Raw genomic sequence first — 16,102 nt, 5'->3', positions numbered from 1 at the left:
ATATTCCTTTTATTAAGGTGGTGTTGAACCAAGACAGCAATATCTCCAAGGTATGCCTGTACATGATCTCAGCTCAGATGCCATTCCCTTAAGCAGTCACTGTAATATAGTACACACACACACACACACACACACACACACATATTCAAGCTCTGTCACATCGACATGTTTTATTGTCTGCATAACACTTATCCCTGTCCAAAATCATCTGACTTATTTATTTGAATTTTGTTCACTAGCTCCACATTGTCTAGCACTCCTAGGTGAGTTTGTTTACTGCTTTATCCCAACTTCTGGCATATTCAAACCATTCAAAAAATATTTGTTGGATAGATGAATAGATACAAGCCTGCAGAACCAGGAGAGAAAGCCGGGGGGTGGGGGTGGGGGTGGATTTGGGAGCTGGCATCACAGCAGTAACAGTTGAAACCATTTCATGAATCAATTTTCCCAGTGAGAGTGGGTAGAAGAAGTGGGGAAGACCAGAATAGAATTCAGGAGATCTCATCTACAGAGTGGAAAAAGGAAAAGAAGCCTGGGAAGGAAATAAAAAAGACATGGCCGGAGAGGCTGCAGAGAAGCATTAGACGGAGACCTATCCTAGAAACCAGGACAGAAGAGAAAGTTCAGGAGCAGAAAGTAGAGGACGACACAGCAAAGAAGGAATTGGATGTGCCCATTGGCTTCTGGTCACCGAGAAGTCACCGGTGAACATCCAGTTCCAGTATAATTAGGGGCAATCGGCAACCAATGAAAGTCATTAGATAACTGCCCTTCCCTCCTGCCATTTGGAGGGACAATTCTGACGTCCCTCAGTGGGTCCCCAGCAGGATTGAGCCCCCGTGGAACAAGCTCAGAAGTACACCCTTTATTGGTTTGTCTTCCTTTCCCATTTCATCGTCTCTACTTTCTCTCCCCTGCTCCCTGGGGTCCCCTCCCACGTAAACTACTAGCATTCGAGTCCTCTCTCGGTCTCTGCTTTCAGGGAGATCCAAATTAGGACAGACTAGTTGCACCTCTCATCTCTCTTTCTGTTGTTCAGGGATGGAACGAGATTTCCCCCTATAACTCATCATCTGGAACCAGCCCGTATCCCCGTGTGTACACTAATCATAACCACAAGGGAAGGGGATTATTATGACTGCCTTAGACCAGTATTGATCCATTGCCTGGGGCTGGGCATTCCATCCATTGAGAACATCAAGCCAGATTCTGGCTTCACCTCCAAACCATGGTGAGTATATGGGGGCCCCTTCACAAGAAAGGGGCATCTTAATCTCTGTGCGTACTCCACCTATACCAACCACAACCATGGACGGTTGGGCATTCAGTTCATGCCTCTGCTCTGCAGGACTCCATGCCAAGTGCTGGGGACCAGAATGCAAAGACCATAAAACAGAACTCCTTACCCGAAGGGCTGTATCATCCAAACATGTTACATACACAGGACGATAATGCCAAAGTACAGAGAATAGCGCAGTTGATTCTAAATCAGAGAGGGAAGAATTATTAGTCAGGGCAGACTGGGTTATGCTGGAGAAACAAATAACCCCTCAGATTTATTTATTCCACACTACGTAGCCCTCAAGGTGGACAAGAAGTTCTAATCCATGGCATCATGCTCAAGCCAGAACCCAGCCTGATGGAGCAGCTGATATCTGGATATTGCTGAGCCAGAGGGAAAGAAAGCTCCAGAGGGTTTTGAATTAGCAATTGAATTCTTGGCCCAGGAATGAAATGTATGACTTCCACTTATAACTCATTGGCTAAAACTGGTCACATGGCCCCATCCAACCTCAGAAAGCCAGGAAGTGAGATTCTACCAGAAGATATGCCAGAAGGCAGAGAGGCAGAGATATCTGGTGAACAGTGTAAAAACTTCCAGAAAGCATGAAGACAAATGACATTTGAACTGAGCTTTGAAAAATATTTTAGTCTTCAATAAATGAAGTTAGGGGCAAGGGAGAAGCCCTGCCAAATAGAGAGCCATATAAGAGAAGTCACAGAGGCCTGACCAGTGTGACCAAAGCCAGGTTTCGTGAGGGCGCGAGGACTGGGCCAGAACTGGAACGAGGCAGGAAGGCCGAGTTTACACTGTGAGAGGCTTTGAATATCATAATAATAAGGATTTTACACTTTAATAGACGATTGGCAATAGGGAGCTACCAAAAAGTTGTTAAGCGAGTAGGTAACCTGATGTGATTTGTGTTTTAGGAAGATAACTTGGTGGCAGAATGGGAAGGAGACGGGAAGGGAGAGAGACCAAAGTCTGGGAGGCGATAGGAGGCTGTCATAACAGACAGTCCAGGCAAGGATAACGCGGCAAGAGCCGAGGGTGGGGCTGGGAGGATGCCGAGGAAGAAACAGATGGGAGAAGATACTTCCCATCTAGAAAGGATCACTGCCTTTTTTTTTTTAATGAAAATATTCAAACACATACAAGAGTACAGGAAATAGTTTAACAAACCCCCATCTACCGTCACCCAGCTCTAATCGTTCTCTGCACGTGGCCAATGTCGCTTCATCAATGCCCCAGACCCTGCTTCCCTCCACTTTATGGGATTAAAGCAAATCCCAATCGCCAGAAATCTGTAATTTCTTCTGTATGTGTTCTAAAAGATAAATACTCTTGGGGTTCAGTCAGTCGAGTGTTTGACTTCAGCTCAGGTCATTCACAGCTCATGAGGCTCGTGAGTTCGAGCCCCACATCGGGCTCTGTGTAGACAGTTCAGAGCCTGGAGCCTACTTCAGATTCTATGTCTCTCTCTCTCTCTCTCTCTCTCTCTCTCTCTCTCTCTTTCTCTCTGCCCCTCCCCTACTCATGCTCTCTCTCTCTGTCAAAAATAAATAAGCATTAAAATGTTTTCAATAAAAAAATGTAAACAATACTTTTTTTAACCATAACCACAATATCATTATCACACCTAAAAAATTAACAGCAATTCCGTAACATTATCAAATATCCAGCCATTCACATAATTTCCTTAATGGTCTCTTATTTTTTCCCAGTTGGTTTGTTTGAATCAGGATCCAAACAGGGTCCACACATTCCATGTGGTTCTCCCTCTTTCTCTGTCTTGTCACATACTAGTTGAAGATTCTGGATCATGTCTCCTCTGGAATTTCCCAAATTCTAGATTTTACCAATGGTATCCCCCTGCTATCATCTGACATGTTTGTCTTCCTCCTGCATTTCCTGTGAACTGCCTGGATCTGAAACTTCCCTTCTTTGAACAGAAACAGAGAGAGGACAAGGGAGGGGGAAGGTGGCCATTATTTATACACCATCTACTATATGCCAGGCACTGTGTGAATTTTTTTTTTTTTAAGTAGGCTCCACATCCAGCATGGTGCCCAGCATGGGGCTTGAACCCACAACCCTGAGATCAAGACTGGAGCTGAGATCAAGAGTTGGATGCTTGGGGCACCTGGGTGGCTCAGTCGGCTAAGCATCCAACTTCAGTTCAGGTCATGCTCTCGTGGTTCATGAGTTTGAGCCCCACGTTGGGCTCTGTGCTGACCGCTCAGAGCCTGGAGCCTGCTTCGGATTCTGTGTCTCCTTCTCTATCTGCCTCTTCCCTACTCACACTCTCTCTCTCTCAAATAAATAAACATTAATTTTTTTTAACGTTTATTTATTTTTGAGACAGAGAGAGACAGAGCATGAACAGAGGAGGGGCAGAGAGAGAGGGAGACACAGAATCTGAAACAGGCTCCAGGCTCTGAGCTGTCAGCACAGAGCCCAACGCGGGGCTCAAACTCACGGACCATGAGATCATGACCTGAGCTGAAGTCGGACGCTTAACCGACCGAGCCACCCAGGCACCCCTCAAATAAATAAACATTAAAAAAAATTTTTTAAAGAGTTATATGCTTAACTACACCACGCAGGCACCCCTGTGTGGATTCTTTATAAAAATTATCTCATCTAATACTCACCACAACTCTTTGATGTGAGTGCTTATTATCACTGTGTTGTCAGATGAGGAAACCAGGATCAAGGAGGTTAAGCAACCTACCCATGTTCACAAAGCCAGAAAATGGTGGAGCTGGGGCTGGAACATGGCTCTGTCTGACCCCAAAGAACCTTCCCTTTCCACTGCTCCACGGGGGAGAAGGGACTTAACCCATGAGGGGCAATGCCAAGAAGGAAGCCTTGCTATTCTGACTCCAGTGACAACTTCACTATTAATAATAGACATTGTGGGGCACCTGGGAGGCTCAGTCGGTTGAGAGCCCCACTTCGGCTCAGGTCATGATCTCACGGTTCGTGGGTTTGAGCCCCACATGGGGCTCTGTGCTAACAGCTCAGAGCCTGGAGCCTGCTTCCGATTCTGTGTCTCCCTCTCTCTCTGCCCCTCCCCTGCTCATGCGCTCTCTCTCTCTCTCTCTCTCTCAAATAAACATTAAAAAAAATTTTTTTTTAAATAATAGACGTTGCAACTTCATATGTGGCAGGTACCTTACATACATCACAAGGACAATAAATGATGCATCATTATCCCCAGTTTACAGGTGGGGAAACCAAAGTCCCAAAAGGGTAAGCGGTTTGCCCTGGGGACTACAGCTGGTGCACAGAGCCGGGATGAACCCCCAGGTTCGTGTGATGGCGAAGCCCATGCCTTGCACCACTGCCCTCCGTGGCCTCTCCTAGTGGATGGTTCCAATCTTCCTGGTGGCCATGGGGGGATGGAATTGGGTACAGAAATGGGAGTTAGCAGGCTGGCTTCTCTGGCTGAAGTCTGGGAAATGAGCTCTTGCTGTCGCCCAGAGTGGATCTACTTCTTTCTACCACATTCCCCAACCGAAGACTGCATATACTCAGCTCAGAGCAGTGAGATGGTGGGGGAGGGCCAGCCCACGCCCAGCCCCATCAATCTTGGTGGCATGGACTCCCTCCTAGAGCTTTCTCAAGAGGCCGCACTCCCTGCTGCCACGGGGCAAGAATCCAGGAGGACCCCACTCAAAGGGGAGACAGAAGCAACGCTCTCCACATTAGGAAGCCCTTCTTCCTCAGAGCCGCGTGGACAATCGCAGAGAAAAACCAGGACATTTCCCCCCTACCAGGATATTTTGTATGCTTTGCACTTGCTGCTGTGTTTCCTTCATCTAAAAGCTCTAAAATTTCAAATAAAAAGGTACAATGAAAGCAGCAGCAGGATAAATAGCCCCAGTGATCTGAGCCGAAACCCTGGAAGCTTTATTCACATCTTTAGAAAAACTCTGAAGGCTCCTAGTAGCAGCTGCAGTACAAAGCCTCACACTTTAATTCTAAGGCTGCCAGAAATAGGTCTGTCAGGCCTGAAATATCACTGCATTTCATTACTCTTAAATGTGCATTACCATCTCTGCCTCATTACCAGCTGGGGGGGGGGGGGGGGTGTATTCTCCAGACCAGCTCCAGAGAGAACCTGGGGCCTGTGGGGAAGGGGAGAGTGCTGAGGTGGGGCCAGAACATGGGGATGGGAGGGGAGACGGGAAAGCTCACCAGGACGGGGACTAGAGGGAGGCCCACAGAAGTGGGGGATCCTGTTATTAGCATGTCCCCAACAGGCAGGCACTCAGGAGAGTCTGATGTCACCAGCTTGGGCGGTGAAGCCAGGAGGAGACGGGGGAAGAGGCAGGACGGCTGAGGTGGCGGTGAGGACAGTCCAGGAGCAAAGAATGGGGCCTGAAGAAGCCGAGGCTAAAGGGCACGGAGGCCTTCATTGCCTGGCGTCAGGTAGGAACCAGTCAAAGGCAAATTAGGCCGGCAAGACCTGGGGAGTCTAGAATCACAGGCACAAAGCAGCCAGTGAAAAATCCTGGAGGGAGCCGGTGCTGGAGGGTTGGAAGTTTGGAGCCCGGAGCAATCTGCATGTTTATAATAAAACTGACACTCAGGGCAGCGCTGAATAATTCAGTAGGCGCTGTGATCTCCTTACAGTGCGTGTCCCTGGGGTACAAAGGGAAGGGGCTGGCTCGCCCAGGCCGGCTGCCTTCGCCTGGCTCTCTGAAAGGGCGTGACAGATGGGCCAGTGCTGGCCACCACCCAGTCACGCTTTGCACGGTGATTGGTTTTCAAAGGAGGACAGGGTTTGTGAATGGAGCCAGCTTGTTGCTTGCTGCCTTCAAATGGACGCTGCTGGGTCGCGTGGCCAGCTTGGGCCCCCTTGTGAATGGGGCATCGCCAGTGGGTGGTGAACAAGCCAGAGGTGACTCCCCATTCCCTCCCCCTGTCACTGCCGAGGCTGAGGTGAGGGGAAGGGGGAAAAGTGCCCCTGACCCTTCTCTCTGCTGACAGGTTTAACCCTCCCTTAAACCATCCTCCTCTGTGCTAGCCCTGTTACCAGTTAGAATCAAATTTGGCTGTATAAACCAAAAAAAAAAAAAAAAATTAAAACAAGATGGAAGTTTATTCTTCTCTCGCCTAAAGAAATCTGAAGATAATCAGCACAGACCTAGTTTGTGGGTTCCAAAACCATCAGAGACCCAGGCTTCTTTCATCTCGCTGCCATCCTTAGTCCTTACACGCCACTCCTGGCCCAACATGGCTGCTCACACTCCAGCATCATGTCCACATTCCAGCCATCAGGAAAAAAGATGGGAAGAAGGAGCCCGGGGAACATGCCAGCCATCTTTTGCAGTTTCCCTGAAGCTGCCACACCAAAGCTCACGCTTAATAGACCATGACTTAGATGGTTACACCTAGGTGCAAGAGAGGCTGGGAAATGTATCATTTGCTTTCTATGGCCATGTGTTTGCCGGCAGACTGTTCTCCACGGTTCTATTCCATTTCTTTATGTCTTAGAAGTGAAACACTGACTGTCCTTTGTTCCTGACTATCATTTCCAGGATAGTGAACACCCATAGAAGGTATATAGTGCCTTCCTCCAGAGCAAAGGACAGGCATGCTGCCCATTCTAAAAGATTTCATATCCCCAAGTTTGCCTTCCTCTCCTGAAATGCAACCCACGTGTGTCCAGGCATCACCTGGCCCTCTTTGTGAGGCCCTGTGGGAATTGAGGCTGACCCTGTTCTACTGCTATTGCTGTGAACAATAACATGTCCTCATCTCTGACCCAGGAGCCTCAGCTCCTGGGTCATATATATGTGGAGATATACATGTACATACATATATATATATATATATATATATATATATATATATATACACACATACACACATACACACACACACACACGCACACACGCACACACCTGCCAGCAGCTATGACATGGGCCAATTTGTTAGCTTCTAAATAGGATAAAATTGCAGATATTCATAATTTTTGACAGTGCCCAGCTAAGAATCAAGGTTTCTGCAGGGATGGTTACTAAAACTCTGCCACAAGTCCTTTCCTAGCTACTTGAACTATCCACATAGGTGCTTGGTTTTGTTTCGTTTTTTAATTAAGTATTTATTTAAGTAATCTCTATACCCATTGTGGGGTTTGAACTCACAACCCCGAGACCAAGAGGCACATGCTGCTCTTTACTGAGCCAGCCAAGCACCCCCACAGTGGTGTTTTCAGATGCCTCTGGCCCTTCCACAACCAGAGGGAGCAGTCTTCAGGTGAACTTCAGCCACTTCCAGAATTCCAGCAGGCCCTGAAATGCCCAAAGACAGGGGAGCCGCTGCACCTGCTAACCTCCTCAGCTCTGAGTGTTCTCTCGGGGCCCCGTGGACCACCTGGTCCCATCTAGTCAGTGCCCAGATTAGGGGAGGGCGCTGAGGCCTCCTCTGGCTTCTGAATCCGGAATGACTCGGTTTCCCGAACCAAACTGCTCCCCTTCTCATTCCCCACCCCATCTTCTCCAGACCCTGGCCTCCCCACTCCCCACTTCTCCACCAATGTCTCCCAGGCCAGTTCCCCCTAGAAATACAACCCTCACTTGCCTGTCCTGCAACTGCCTTCCTGCCCTAAGACCGTCCTCTGGGTGAGCAGGCTGGGGCCCAGCCACACCACGTGCACAATACCCATCCTCGCCCCTTCTCAGGATGCTCATGCGTGTGTAGAGAAAACAACTCTAGCTCACTCCACTTCCCCCTCAGTCTCTCTCCTCTTCATCCTCCAAATCAGAACTCCAAAGTCACCCTATCTCCTCTTACCCGTGACCCCACTCACTATCCAATCACCAGGCCCTGCGTCTGAGTTTCTCTGGTGTCTGTCCCCTCTGCCCCAACCCCACCGCCCTGTTTCAGACCCCATTACTTCTCGCCCGGAGCCCAGGCTCCCCCATCGGCTGAACACAGTTTAAACTCCTTTCTGTGGAACCTAAGACCTGACCAGTCTACTTATCTGGCACCGTCTCCCTCTCGCCATCTCCCACACGCCCCCAAGTCCCAGCCACACTGGGCCACCCTCCAGTTCCCCTAAATGCTCTGCTCTCAGATGTGCCTGCACTTTCACACCTGGTTTCCCTTCTGCTGGGAGAGCCCTCCTTCTCTCTTCTCCCTGCCCCCTTCCTGGGCACTTACCACTTCCTATCCATCTTTCAAGACCCAACTCAAGCATGACTTCAGGAGCTGTCCCAATGTTCCTCCACAGCCCAAACAAGCAGGCTCTGCCCCTTTGTGCTGCCACACAAGTGTGTGCCCACATTATCTCTATTAAAGGCTGTCCCCTGATTATTCGTTCACATTACCTGCCTCTTCCTCCACACGGTAAGACCTTGGAGAGCAAGGATCAGAATTGTTCGTCTTTGTGACCCAAACAGGCTCAATAAATCCTCGCCAATTGCATAAGCAGGCTGTCCCTTACTTCACTCATCTCCACTCAATCCCAAGGCTAGCTCAATGGTGCGCTGTGAGCAAGTAACATCGCCCGAAATAGAAGTTGCTTCCCTGAGGATTTCAGGTTGGAGGATGATTCCAGAATGGAGTAAACAGAGAGTGAGGCAGGGGAGACGTGAATGGGGTTTGTCCCTTATGAAGATGAAGGAATGGGTGCCAGGTGATGAGGGGCACAGAGAAGAGTCAGGTCCCAAAGGAAATGCAGACCTGGGTCAGATCACCCGCAACGTCATATCCATCCCATTTCCAGTATAGGCATAGTGAGGGTACCAGGGCAGGGAGGGGAGACCCAGTGTCGGCCTCAGGGTCTGGATTCGTACCAGATGCTACCAGAACCAGTGAGCAGACCCAGGAGTGATCCCTTGATATCACTCTCAGGAGATCCAGGGCTCAAGGTGTTTCCCAGGCCCCCAGGACAGGAAGCTCAGTCCAGTGCCAGGGGCACCGCCTCCTGCGTCGCTGCCAATGACAGAGACTTTACACAGTGAGATCTGGATTACATATTAAAAGGCTTCCAGCCCTAAATGCAAGGAGATATCCCATATCGGTCTCAGAACGGAAAAAAAGATACGAGTGGAAAAACAGGAAATCCAAATAAAGGGTGTCATTTGGTTAATAGTATTGCACCAATGTTATTTCTTCATTTTGACAAATGTACCACAGTGACGTGACCTAAGATATTAACTTTGGGGGAAGCTGGGTGAGGAGTATGTGGAGACTCTCTATACTGTGTTTTCAACTTTTCTGTAAGTCTAAAATTATTCCAAATTAACTAAAAGAAAACACACAGAGCCTTTAAAACCTTTAGCTCAAGATTTAAAAGGCAGGAAGAGAAGGAAAGCATAAGTTTAAAGGTAAGGTAAAAGGGCAAGAGGAATTCTTAGGAATCTGAAGACCTGGACTATGGTCATTCATCCACTCAACAAATATTTATTGAGCATCTATTATGGGCCAAGCATTGTTTTCAGAGCCAAAGATAACCGCAGTAAACAAATGGCCAAATCCCTGCCCTCCTGGAGTTTATATTTTAGTGGGTAGACAGCTTGATATTATCTAATCCCACTCCACCCTCCTGGCCCCAGCACTCAGCTCCTGAGTGGAACAAGTGCGGCCAGTTCCCGGGCCCATGAGGGTGCAGGAAGGTCAGGAGACCTGAGGAGGCTCCAGGGAGGGTGCTCCCCGTTGGCCTGACTCCTTCTTGGCTCCTGACTAGACATGGAACTACATGCCTGGGCTTTCCAGTTCCTGAAATAAGGGAAAGAGTAAGAAATCAACTTTATCCCTCCAGAGATACGTTGAAGTTCACTAGGCATGAGAGTGTATTTCAAGTGCCTGTATTAATATGATTGCTGTAAATATTTACATTCCGGCCAAGAACTGGGTTAGGAGCTCTCTTCTGTAGTTACTACAAACCCTCCTCCTTCCGCCGTCAAAGAATCCTCAGAAGGTGGAGCAGAACATCGAAGAAAACTTTGCATGCTCACCCCGCGCGGGCCACCAGACCGGGCGGGCAGCGGGGACCGCCAGCTCCACGATCAAGGCCAGGGTCAGGCCCACTCCCCCACCCGGGCGCTCGGGCAATCCGGCCACGGCCGCGGGGAGCTCGGCGCGGCACCACGGCCTCGCCCCCCGCCCCGCGGCGGCCTCGGCTCCCAGGGCAGGGAGTCGAGGCTGCGCTGCGCCGCGCTGCGCTCGCACCCGACCCGCGCGCTGGGGGTGCCGCCGGAGGAACCGAGGCCCGGGCCGCGCCCCTCCTGGCCCCGGCCCAGCCGCCCTCGGAGGGAAAGTTGTTGCTCAACCCTGAGGAATGCGGAGCCACAGCGGCGGCGGGAGGAAGCGGCGGGAGATTACGACGACAGCCGCCGGGGACCGCGCCGGGGCGGCGCGCGGCGAACTTCGCCCGAACGTAAACAGCGGCCCAGGCCCGGGAAGCGGCGCCGCCCGAGGCCCCCGCGGACCCGCAGCCTGGAGGTGACAACCACGCGGGGGGGGGGGGGGGGGGGGGCGGCGGAAGATGGCCAAAGCCAGCACACCCCCCACCCCCACCCCACCCCCGCCCGGCCGTTCGGGAATGCGGGGCAGAGGCAGGGCCCAAGGACCAGGCAAGAACCGCCCACCGAAAACAGGCGGCAGGGATTTTTGTCTTTTCTGTTCACGATTAATCTCCCACGCCAAACAGTGCCTTGTGAACATAGTAGGCCCTCAACAAACGTTTCCGAAAAGAGTGGCCTAACCCCACCCCCACGCCTGGCCTCAGTTTCCTCCCAGGTACAAGGAAAGGTTTGATCTCTGAGGCCCCTGGCAACTCTGAAACTCTAGGATGCTGAGATTAAATCCCATGTGTACTGCTGTGGTTTTGCTTTTAGTTTTTCAGGGACATTTTTAGTGCTACCCTTTATGATGTGCCAGGAGTGAATTTGACACCAGATGGCTTTTTTTTTTTTTTTTTTTTTTTAAATAAGAAAGAAGACAAAGGGAGGGAGAAAAATATTTTCCAACTGGCAGTGCTGACAGCATTTTGGAAGAGAATCCAGGGAGGCAAAGAGGAGCTGTTTCAGCTTGATTTTTTCCTCCTCCAGCGCACTCTGCCCCCCTGGCCTCCACCATAAATGGGGTAGATCATACTGGAGCTTTTTATAGACAGGCAAAGGGAACGTCATCACAGGAAACTCCACCCCGACTTGGGAGTTGCTTTGTCCTCCCTGGCTCTCAGGGAGGACTGGCCCCAGAGCTACGGGGTTATGGATTCCAGCTATAGGGAGGCTCTGACTAAAGGCGGACTCTGGTGTTAATTAGAAGAACAGACAGACACCTGGCAAATCAAAAGTTAGCGCTCCCTGCCTGGGGAACATGAGGGAAAAAATAGCCAAAATGGCAGTGTCTTTCCCGGAATTCCTCTTCTCTTGGATCCCAAAGCCCTCTCTTCGCGTTGCTCAGAATGGCCTCTAGCTCAGTTCTTAATGTTGTGGCAAGAAGGGAAATTCCTAGAATAAGCCAATTTGGCAGCGAGCACAATGGCGTCAACTCGGGATGCTTCAGTCAGACTGCTGGGGTTCAGATCTTGGCTGCATCACTTACTAGTTGTTTGACCAGGACAGGTGACTCTACCTCTGTGTAAAGTGGAATAAAGTCCTCACCTTGTAGGGCTGTTGTGTGGATATAATCAGGTAATACAAGAAAAATGCTAGTGGTCTGCCTCTTCGACATACCGATATGGTAAGGAGTCAACATTTTCCTTATTTGTTCAGCTACAGGACCCCAAAACTGGGACCTTGTGCCGGGTAAGCCCACTGTGGCAATGTCACCTCTAGGCGAAGGAGTCCTAGTCCAGCTGACTGGCCCTCCCTCCTCCTCCTTCACATCCCCAGGAGACTGGAGGAAGGCATCACAGAATGAGCAGAAGTCATGTGTCGGGCTCTAACTTGATGAATTACTCTTAAAGGGATCTGGGAGGTTCAGTAAGACACAGGCGACCCTTAGCCCTAGGGGAAGAAGGGACCCGTGGGCCAGGAGAGGGCTATTGGTGCTAGGTTGGGAGGTTGTGACCAATGCAGTGACCAATGCAGTGAGAACGGCTTGTAATGGCCACCCATGTTCTCTAACCCTGTGGGGTGTCCTTGGGGTTTTTTTGTGGATAATTGTTTCAGATGCAGTACTCTTGAATCCTTGACCAGCAAGCTCCTTGAGGTCGGGTCTTATCTTTGTATCCACCCTACACAAACTCTGAGCAGAAGCCACACAAAAAGCCAACACTCTGGAGGTGCTTACTGATTTGGTTGAGCTGGGTTTTTTTGGACCGAATGTTTGTGTCCCCACAAGATTCATATGTTGAGATCCTAACCCCCAATGTGATGGTATTAGGAAGTTGGGCCTTTGGGAGAAGTGATGAGGCCATGAGGCCTCATGAATGGAATGGAATGCTCTTATAAAGGAGACCCCAGAGCTCTCTTGTTCCTTCTTCTATGTGAGGACATGGCCAGAAGACAGCCATCTATGAACCAGGAAGCAAGACCTCACGAGACACTGAAGCTGCCAGCACCTTGATCTTGGACTTCCCAGCCTGCCTCACCTAGTCTGTGGCATTCTGTTATAGCAGCCCACATCAAGACATGTTAAAACAGGGGAACAGGTTGGAAGTCCAGACTGGATGAGCAAGGGGAGACAGGAAGTAGCTGGGCACTCAGACACCAGAGGGTCATCTGCTGGCCCCAAGTGTCTTTCTTTCAACCCACAGGCTCTCCCTCCAAATACTCCATTCAAACTTTTCCAGCCTCTAGAAAGTCAATGACACTTAGCCTGTCCTGCCAGAGGGAGGTCTCCAGCTACTCTGTCACCCCTGGCCTGCCTGAGCCTCCAAGGCCAGCTTTGTTACCACCTCTTTCCCTTTCTGGAATGAGCACTGGACTCCCAGCCAGGACAGAGCCAACTTCTGCCCTGAGACATTTTGGGGGAATCTCCGTGTTGTTATTCACATGGCTGGCTCATTCTCCCTTTGGGTCTCTCAGAGGGGACTTCCTTGACTACCATCTACCAAAATTAACCACTCCCCTAAAATGACCTTCCATTATCTTATCCTGTTTATTTTGTTACTTGCATGCTCAATGTCTCCCCAACCCAGCCGGACTGAAAGTTCCAGGGAGCAGGGATCTTGTCTTCTGTCATCATTATATCTTCGCCCCCTTCACAGTGCCTGGTATACAGCAAGTGTCTACTTAATGAATGGTGAGCTCCTCCCCGAGTTTTCCTCTTCTCGCTAGCATTTTCAGTCAATTATTATCTATGAGGTAATTCTTGTGTCTCCAAAAGATGCATCAGCCTCCTTTATTTTGAAATCTTATTAATGCTACCCTTTCAGCCGTCAGTTTATTTTCCCCTCCATCGCCCCACCAACCACCCACGGAAGATACTTGGCATTTATGTGATAGTTTCAACCTCTTGGTTGAAAGCAATAGAAAGCCAACTAAATGTGGCTTAAACAATCAGCAAGTATATCATTTTTTAAAAATTTTTTAAAATGTATTTATTTTTGAGAGAGAGAGAGCAGAAGAGAGGCAGAGAGAGAGGGAGACACAGAACCTGAAGCAGACTCCAGACTCTGAGCTGTCAGCACAGAGCCCGACACGGGGCTCGAACCCACAAACCGTGAGATGGTGACCTGAGCTGAAGTCGGAGGCTTAATGGACTGAGCCACCCAGGCGCCCCAGTATATCATTTTTCAGAGGCAAAGAGGGTTAATTCTGCCTTCAATAAAGTCGAGGCTCCACTCAAACTTCCAGGCAGCTTGTGACTGTGTCAGGATCCCTGGCCTAGTGGGCTTCCCCCGTGTCTCATTGGCTAGAGTAGCATCACATGTCTGGGCCTGAACCAGCTGCTGGCCAAGAGGCAGAAACACCCTGACTGGCTGCGTAGACTTATCAGCATTCCTCTCCTGTGGCCTGGATAGAGGACAGGTACTTTCAGGAATAAAATCAAAGCGTACCAGCACAGGACAAAAGGCAGGGAGTGCCGTCGCATCCATGAGCTGTCTGATAACCTTCCAATCAATTGTTTTCCTGCTTAAGTTAGCCAGCGTTAGTTTCTGCGGCCTGTAACCACAGAATTCTGGGGCAGCTGCAGATCTGGGGTTATGCAGTGAGGAGTGACAGGAGCAGCAAGCACGGCTAGGACAGCACATGTCCATGAGATGGAAGATGTGAAACAGCCCTAAAACCCGAGAAAATGTCTGGTGGGTTTTGAAAGCTAGGTCGTCAGAGCTCAGAGTCAGAGGCTGTATGTTTCAGGCAACCTCACTATGACTGTACCCCGAGGCTCTGTGACCTGGGGAAGGTGCTTCAGTACCTTCAGTAGTTCAGTAGATACTGAAGTAAAGTGAGCACCCTCCCTTTTAAAAAACTTTTTTTTTTTTTAATGCTTATTTATTTTCAAGACAGGGAGAGAGACAGAGTGTAAAGCGGGGGAGAGCCAGGGAGAGAAAGGGAGACACAGAATCCAAAGCAGGCTCCAGACTCTGAGCTGTCAGCACAGAGCCCGACGCGGGGGGTTGAACTCACAAACCACGAGATCATGATCTGAGCCAAAGTCGGACGCTCAACCGACTGAGCCACCCAGGCGCCCTGACTACCCTCCCTTTTTAAAATTCTATCCTTCCTTGGTGTGCAGGGGGCCATGCATCTAGATGACCGGCCTCTCCCACCCGTTGCCTTTCCTTCAGAAGACTTGAGCGAGTGCACTGCCCTTTCCCCCACCTCCTCTTTCGCTCTCTGCGCAGACATGGCGGACGGACATGGTGCTCTGTGCTTCTGTTCTTGAGCAGCAATCCCCCCTCTGGACATAAGACTCCTTCATCACTCAGACCTACCCCACCCTCCAATCTGAGAGTCAGACCTTCCTGCTGGGACCTTAAAACTCCTTCCCTTCCTCCTGTCCATTCCCTCCTCCCACCGTCCCCACCACTGAGCCTGCTTTGAAGAACTTGGTCCAGTTCCTGGCACACAACCAACATCTGACTAGTGGTTGTCGATCTCGTCTTATCCTCTTCTGCCTCACGGTGAATAGTCTGCCTCAAAGCCAGCCCCTTTGCTGCCCCTTTATCTGCTTCTAGAATGTCCCCCACCCTTCTCACTCTCTTCTTCTGAGCTGAGGCTTACTCCCCACTGCTCACTACCTCCATCCTTGTTCCATGCTGTTCTCACCACTGATTCTCACTGTCTCACCTCAGCTAGACCTCCCTGGAGCCCAGTAATCCTTGTCATCTCTGGGAGGTTTCCAGTCAAGTTCCTGAAGCAGCTCTCCTAAGCTCCTGAACCTCCCCTCCTCTCCCTGCTCGCCCTTCTCCTACAAATAACCCACGCCCTCTTTGTCAGCAGGAGCAAGAGTGTTGGGCACAGACATCACTATTATCTACCTCAAGAAGACACTCAGACCTCTGGTCACAAGATGGCGGGGTAAAGCTCTTTCCATCACCTTTTTTCTTCAAAAATCACCCCCTGGGGCACCTGGGTGGCTCAGTTGATTAAGCATCCGACTTCAGCTCAGGTCATGATCTCACGGTTCATGGGTTCGAGCCCTGCGTCAGGCTCTGTGCTGACAGCTCAGAGCCTGGAGCCTGCTTCAGATTCAGTGTTTCCTTCTCTCTGTGACCCTCCCCTGCTGGCTCTCTCTCTCTCTCCTTCTCTCTCTCTCTCTCTCAAAAATAAATAAACATTTAAAAAAAGTTTTAAGTCTTAAAAAAAAAATCACCCCCCCAAATGACAAGGAGAATAAGAAATAGAAATCCAAACTCCATCTTTAACTAAACTAGGAGACATTTAAAATCCTGGACCACAT

The 16,102-nt window shown here is 49.9% G+C and overlaps 1 protein-coding gene across 1 annotated transcript; it reads left to right on the top strand.

Annotated features, from left to right (window-relative positions):
• Positions 1–10,252: 10,252 nt before the first annotated feature.
• On the top strand, positions 10,253–12,102 carry LOC122225417 (balbiani ring protein 1-like). The gene is made up of 2 exons (XM_042948323.1): positions 10,253–10,747; positions 12,088–12,102. Exons 1-2 carry the CDS (start codon positions 10,253–10,255, stop codon positions 12,100–12,102), a joined length of 510 nt encoding a protein of 169 aa, XP_042804257.1.
• Positions 12,103–16,102: the final 4,000 nt, after the last annotated feature.

The sequence above is a fragment of the Panthera leo genome, chromosome B4, assembly GCF_018350215.1.
Source record: "Panthera leo isolate Ple1 chromosome B4, P.leo_Ple1_pat1.1, whole genome shotgun sequence".
Classification (NCBI taxonomy): domain Eukaryota; kingdom Metazoa; phylum Chordata; class Mammalia; order Carnivora; family Felidae; genus Panthera; species Panthera leo.
The sequence above is the reverse complement of the archived record's forward strand: the minus strand, read 5'-3'. Positions and strand labels throughout refer to the sequence as shown.

Excerpts from the sequence above, each read along its gene's own strand:
- LOC122225417 (XM_042948323.1), top strand. The coding sequence starts at position 10,253 with ATGCTCACCCCGCGCGGGCCACCAGACCGGGCGGGCAGCGGGGACCGC.